The 7199-nt window shown below is 41.0% G+C and overlaps 1 protein-coding gene across 1 annotated transcript; it reads left to right on the forward strand.

Annotated features, from left to right (window-relative positions):
- The first annotated feature begins 317 nt into the window (after window positions 1–317).
- LOC139410145 (follistatin-like 3 (secreted glycoprotein)) lies at window positions 318–6964 on the forward strand. Its single transcript, XM_071155588.1, has 5 exons — window positions 318–533; window positions 2042–2227; window positions 4752–4967; window positions 5100–5327; window positions 5488–6964. Exons 1-5 carry the CDS (start codon window positions 458–460, stop codon window positions 5538–5540), a joined length of 759 nt encoding a protein of 252 aa, XP_071011689.1. The 5' UTR covers window positions 318–457; the 3' UTR covers window positions 5541–6964.
- The last annotated feature ends 235 nt before the right edge of the window (window positions 6965–7199 follow it).

The following is a 7199-nucleotide window of genomic DNA, read 5'->3' on the forward strand; positions in this document are numbered from 1 at the left end:
ATAATCATTTAAAATGATGTATTACTTATTTCCATATAATCATTTAAAATTATGTATTACTTATTTCCATATAATCATTTAAAATGATGCAAAACCAATTTGAAATGTGGTATGCCTACTTTACAATCACAATAACATTATCAGAAGATGCATGGTGCAGTTACATCTGTTGCACTCTGGTGAGGGGACGTCTCACGTAGAAAACTGTCCGTTCCAGCATTTTAACTGGCTGAGACCATTGCCTATCCCAGCAGCATAACTCAGTGGGTTAGGCCTAAATATCTATAAAGAGGGGAACAGCATCACTTACAACACATTCATTCACTTAAGAGAGAGAACTCTGCTAACTTCTCCATTGGCAAGTTCAAAACATTTGAAACCATTTGCAAAAGGACAAACATTTTTTTGCAAGTTTTGCCACAACTTTTATTTTAGAACTTTATATTTTCTTGTCACCATGGGCTTTTTGACTGCTCTTTTCGGTGTGACACTTGTTGCTTTGTGTCAAATCTTTGGAAGTTACCATGTAAATGGTGAGTAAAAGCTTTTCAAATGTATTTTCTAATAAATTATGTTTTATACATTATGATTCATTATGAACGTTTTTCTAAAAAAATAATAGTCTAACTATTAGTTTATGTTTAAACGTTATTCAAAGTTTTGTATCATTCAAAATTGATAGTAAAACAATGTATAATGAAAACAAACCAACTAAAGCCATAGTTTTGCTCGCTTGATACTGAGAATTCTATATTTACAGAGTGCAGGTGCACATGGTGTTACTACAGCTTAATAATAATGTATGTATTACATACAGTTAGGTACTTCATCACTGGTTGGAATTAGTATACAGAACTGCATTTATGGATTCCAAAGTAATTTTAATGTCTCATTTTGGCTACTATTATTTTTTAAACAATATGAGAGATGTATAAGTGATGAGTTCTAAAATCTATAAACAAAACTCTATGACAGTGCAACAGCAGGTCTCTATTCTCCTGTCTGAATTGGTGTATTAAATGCTGGTAAATTGTATTGTGTGTGGAGAGAGAGGTCAGCCAGGTCTGACTATGACTGGTCTGGTCCATTCAGCCCACTTTGATGTAGAGTAGACAGAGTCCTGAATATTGTACAAGTGGGCTCTGGCTCTGAAGTCAACTGAAGTGGGCTATTTGTATTTCCTGGAGGCCATTGTATACATTCAATTATAAACTGGCTGATTCGAGCACTGAATGTTGATTGGCTATCAGACCGTATACCATGGGTATGACAAAACATTTATTTTTAAGGCTCTAATTACATTGGTAACCAGTTTATAATAGCAATAAGGCACCTCTGGGGTTTATGATAAATATATATTAACATTTTTGGGGTTTGTTACTTTCACCCATTTTTCTCCCCATTTTCGTGGTATCCAGTTGGTAGTTACAGTCTTGTCTCATTGCTGCAACTCCCGTACGAAATTGGGAGAGAAAATGTCGAGAGCCGTGCATCCTCCGAAACACGGTTCTTGACACAATGCTCACTTAACCCAGAATTCAGCCGCACCAATGTGTCGGAGGAAACACCGTGTACCTGGCGACCGTGTCAGCGTGCACTGCGCCCGGCCCACCACAGGAGTCACTAGTGTGCGATAGGACAAGGACATCCCTGGCGGCCAAACCCTCCTCTAACCCCGACTACCCTGGGCCAATTGTGCACCACCCCATGGGTCTCCCAGTCATGGCCGGCTGCGACAGAGCCTGGACTCAAACCCAGAATCTCTAGTGGCACAGCTAGCACTGCGATGCAGTGCCTTAGACCACTTAGACCACACTTGGGAGGCCTGGGGTTTGTGATGGCCAATATACCACGGCGTTGTGCAGAAAAACGGCCCTTAGCCATGGTATATTGGCCATATTCCACACCTCCTTGGGCCTTATTGCTTAAGTATGTCTACTTTAAGTATGTCAATCATGTGAAGTCATGTATGTCATGTATGTCAAGTATGTATGAAAAAATCCAACTAGATGTGTTTTTGTGTTTGTTGTGGTGTGTTCAGCGGGGATGTGCTGGCTGCAGCAGAGCCAGGAGCAGCGCTGTGACATGGTGCTGATGCGTGGGGTCAGCAGGGAGGAATGCTGCGCCGGGGGCCGTCTAGACACGGCCTGGTCCAACACCAGTCTGCCCATCAATGAGGTCAGCCTGCTGGGCTTCCTGGGAATCGTGTCCTGCAAACTCTGCAAAGGTAACTGCACACTACAGTTCCCACAATGACCTACTGTGAACCAACTGTGTCAAAATGACAACATCAGTCAACCCTATCATCAATGAGGGTGTTTGGCTTTTTCTCAAACTATTTGACCTAAAAGTAGATGCTGATTTATTTTGATTATGATTCCCTACTATCACAGTCCTTGACGCTTTACCATTTTATTGCAAGCCACCATCCCAGGCAGTGTCCTAAAGGTACTTCAGACAAGTTAGGTTTGGTTTAAGCTTCTTCATATGGTCCCCCCTTGTTGTCAGCCTCGCACAAAGAAGTGGCGAAATGTAAGATTGGGTGCAGGTCTTCATTTGTCATTGTGGGGAAAACGTAGTCACTGAGAAGCAGTGGCCGATCTGAAATGAGAAACAGCTGCTCACATGTAGCACCAAAACCTTAACTTTGCGTTCCTCTCAAAACATTTTTCATACTGCCACATTTCATTTAGATGTCTTGGAGCCTATTTGGATGAATAAGAAATAGATCATATTTAATTCATAGCAACATAACTGATAATGAATGAAGCAAAGAAGTTTAGGGCCCACATTTGAGTATAGCTCCAAATTGAAGCTCATATGGCCATAACCAGATCACCTGTCTTCTTCTTGGGATAACTTTGATCCAAATGGAATTTCCAAGCTAAGTTGATTTCCAGAGGTCTCTTATAAGTTTTTTGAAAACTTAGCTGTGGATCGGGGCCAGGCGTTCCATCTAACTCTGTCCAGCTGTCTTGAGTCGCTCCCACTATTGGAAGCCTTGGCCAGGTATTCAGGTTCACTCAAGGATATTTATTCCTGTTTTTAGGAACTAAGGCACCTGAACATGTGCATGTGATCTCTGGTCAGGGTATAGATGATTATTTTAAGCCATGTGAGGATGATTAGTGTCAGCAAAGCTGAAGCCAAATACCAATTGCTACCAAATACCAATTGAATCGTAGATTCAAAATGCAGTAGCATCCCTGCCAACTAGTGTATGATGGATCATGTTTTTTTCTTTCAATGGAGATTAAGTCTATTCCAGCATGCTGTTTATTACCAAAACGGTATGAGCCAAATCAACAGCAGCATTAGAATGACATGTCAGCATAAGGAAACAATGAAATGTTCTCATTAATAACATGACGCTTCAATGATAAGTGAATGAACTCAAGTGATCCAGAATGAGAAGCAGACAAGTTATAAAAGACAAGCTATAACATTCAATAATTTAGCTGCATTTGTATCTCTCCATCGAGAGGCTGGTCTACCACAATGGAATTGTTCACTAATATATCTCCTCAAAGTCGCAGCGCAAGTGAATGACATTGAAAAAATTGAATAAATGGGAAATAACCTTCCTCCTCCTCCCTCCTCTAATTCACTCTGCATGAATTATTTCCCAATGCTGGCTGGGACACAGGCCTGGTTTGCCTCCCCTCAGAGAAAAAAAAAACACATTCCTGTTTACCACAGGAGAAATGTCTGCCACATGCCCAGACGTCTGTTCCTCATAATGTGGAGCACTATTTGGATCATTAGTCCAACTGAAAGAACAAAACTAAAGCATCAATGAACATGTGATACTGTGGGGAAGTGCTGTTCTATTATCATACTGTAGCACTCCCTGTCAGACTCAGACTGAACCTCCACAGTGGGTCCTCTTGGGGCTACTGATTTCCAGTGGTTCAAAGCATTCCTGGGTGTTGACTAGAACTCCATGACTGGCCTATCTGTCTATCTGTATTGATTTGTGAAAATGTATAAAATCATAACCGGCTGCCAATAAAGCCGGACCAAAACATAACAGAAAAAGAGAACTGCTTGGATTCCCTGGAAGGGAGGGGGACAAATCTAATACTTGTGTGAGAATCCCAGAGGTAGCAGAATTGGCCTCTTTGGAGATGGAGAATAACAGGATATTAAAGCAAGTGCTCGCGGAGAAAGGAAATAAAGTCCTGCTTTTTTACAGGATCTCAGGGATCAGGGCCGAACATCACTCTGTATCAGGATCAAACAGGTCCCGAGAAGCCTGTTGAAAAGTGACGATGGTATCTGTGTTGTTTTAGGGTTACAGTACTAGGAGACTTCCTATTGACCTGGCTGGGCCTTGGACAGTCTACTAGTGTCCGTTTAGCCTGCGTTTCCTCCTGCCACATCTGTCAGCCTGTAAAACCCAGTGACAGGCCTTTGAACTGGCTCGGTCTGCTCGAACACCCCTCCATCCATCTATGAGACTTAGCCCATTACAGGGATCCATTCCACTGTCATGGAAACAGGCACAACCTCAGACACATTCCTACAGACTAGACATCCTCGAGCATGACCATAAACAAAATATGTGTTTATTGCAAATGTTTTGCTGGATGAATCATGCTGCGGTGAAGGCAACATTTTTCATCCATTTTATTCTGTTCCGTGGAGAATGAATCTTGAGCATCAGATGATCTGGATCACTTGATGACAGAACATTGAATGCAAGTTAACGCTTTGACAATAATACTGACTTTCTACTCTATGTTGGGCAGAGACCTGTGATGGTGTGAAATGCGGCCCAGGGAAGGTGTGTAAGATGATGGTTGGACGTCCTCAGTGTGTGTGTTCTCCTGACTGCACTAACATCTCCATAAAGCATGCTGTGTGTGGGAGCGATGGGAAGTCCTACCGTGATGAGTGTGCTCTGCTGATGGCCCGCTGTAAGGGCCACCCTGATCTGGAGGTCATGTACCAGGGAGAATGCAAAAGTGAGGACACCTGTGCTTCGAACAAGTTATCTTGCATATGTCAGCAGTTTGGTTATTTCAAGTACTCATTGTGCTACTGAAGCAATATTACACACAATATCAGATACAAATATGTGTCCATGTTCTGTCCAGAGTCGTGCTCCAACGTGGTGTGCCCGGGTACCCACACCTGTGTGACGGACCAGACTAACAGTGCCCACTGTGTCATGTGCCGCATGACCCCCTGCCCAATACCGCTGAAGTCCGAGTTGCCTATCTGTGGCAATGACAACATCACCTACCCCAGCGCCTGCCACCTCCGCAGAGCCACCTGCTTTCTGGGGCGCTCCATAGGAGTGCGTCACTATGGCAACTGCTCTAGTAAGTCCCCTTATCTTTCCTGATCTGTCAACACAGCCTAAGTATAGAAATGAATAAACAACCTCAATTAATTTTCTAGTGACTTTAGATATTTAGTACTTTGCATTGATTTGGCATGTGTTGGCTGTGCTTGATATTTTTGTCTTGGGTTCTCTCTCAGGTGTTCCGAGGAACAGTCTGGATTTGGAGGGCAGTGAGGAGAATTCACTCTAGAGGGACAGTTCTGGTGTGGTCCACCTGGTACTACAGTCCACCTGGTAAGAAGATTTCCAAGAGGTCACCTTCGATAGGTTGTTGTCCCGCTGTTCACTCCCCAAGCTCTGATTGATGTTGACATCTTTTTTTACAATCACCTATCCCCTCCATCTCTACCACCTGTACATAGAATGACGATACATTTGATGTGGGAGAACCTGCTGGAAGAAACAATTTTTATTCCAAAAGGAAACCAATACTGTATTTGTTGATGCATGCAATGTATGTTAAATGGGATGATTTGCTCGTAAAACTGTGGAAACAGATGAAAGGCGTATATCTTAAAAAATAAATATCTAGTCGACTTATGTGATATGTGTATATTGTAAATAAATACCACTACTATTTATTGGAGAAGGTATCAAATCTGTTATATTTATGTTTTTACTCTGTATACAAATCCATATATCCATAGGTCAGCTTTTACAAAAAAATGTATTTATTGTATTTTTTTTCCAGATGTACATGTATTTCAATGGCCACTGACATTCTTTAATTTCAGAGAGTTTTTTTTATTTTTGTGTTTTTTCATATCCCTAAATGAAGTGCATTAGTCCCCTAAAAGCAACATGGCAAGCAACCTCAATTTGTTTGGTTACTGGATACCACATCTAGTATATGTCAATCATGTGAAGTCATGTATGTCAAGTATGTTTCAGTCTTTGTTTGGAGGTGAGGGAAGACTCAGCCAAAACAAAGTATACAGCATGTCTCCTCTTGCTCTGCCTACACAGAGTATGATACTGTTTACGCTGGAGCCCAATCAAAACTCTGAGCCACCCGCTGATTGCTGAAATTAAAAGTTTAGTTCTGTCTGCAGCAGTTTTATTAGGCTGTTTGTTTGACACCAAGCCTTTACAATACCTCCACTGTTGAAGTCCTGGCTTTGTTTATTTCATATGTTTGTAGGTCATACGAGTTCAATATAATGCCATTCGGGTTGTTGAATAACAGTGGAACTGAAAAATCTGACAAATGTTGTTAGCCTTATCAAATTGAAAACAGAATCAAATTTGTCTGGGAATGCCAAATGACCTCAAGTTAACTCACCAGATACCCAGACTTTGCAGCTGAATATATCTGTTCAATGTTGAAATACTGTCAACCATTTGAACCAAATGGGCAGATAGCTATTTGTAAATAGCTATTGGTTATTGTAATGTGAATGAATAGTACTTCCCATTTATCTAGATGATTTAATTGATTTGGGGATAAAAAATAAATAAATACATACTGTTGTTGAACAATTAAAAGTACTTTATTGTAAATACAACTCCATTTCATGTACATGTACCAGTGTACCTACTGTGAAATTTAAATGATCAATGTATCTTCATATTTTTGTATTTTTGTACTCTCAACATAAACTATACTATTTGTCATGAGGCCTCTTTCATTTCTGGTGCGACTTAAATTCAGCACAAATGAGTAACACCTGTTACACAAGTCAGAATTGTCTCATTGGCAATGACAAGGAGTGTAATGTTAGCTAAAGAAAATGGTACTCAGGCTATGGTCTCTCTGGTTTAGTGTATCATTCCAGAAAGGCTTTGTCCTACCCTCTGTTATTAACTCTCTATCATACAATATATCACTTACAGTACAGGCACTGCATGC

This window comes from Oncorhynchus clarkii, chromosome 5 (assembly GCF_045791955.1).
Source record: "Oncorhynchus clarkii lewisi isolate Uvic-CL-2024 chromosome 5, UVic_Ocla_1.0, whole genome shotgun sequence".
In the NCBI taxonomy this organism is placed as follows: domain Eukaryota; kingdom Metazoa; phylum Chordata; class Actinopteri; order Salmoniformes; family Salmonidae; genus Oncorhynchus; species Oncorhynchus clarkii.

Excerpts from the sequence above, each read along its gene's own strand:
- LOC139410145 (XM_071155588.1), top strand. The coding sequence starts at position 458 with ATGGGCTTTTTGACTGCTCTTTTCGGTGTGACACTTGTTGCTTTGTGT. Across the intron at positions 534-2,041 it reads TGGAAGTTACCATGTAAATG|CGGGGATGTGCTGGCTGCAG; the intron begins GTGAGTAAAAGC and ends TGGTGTGTTCAG. Across the intron at positions 2,228-4,751 it reads GTCCTGCAAACTCTGCAAAG|AGACCTGTGATGGTGTGAAA; the intron begins GTAACTGCACAC and ends TATGTTGGGCAG.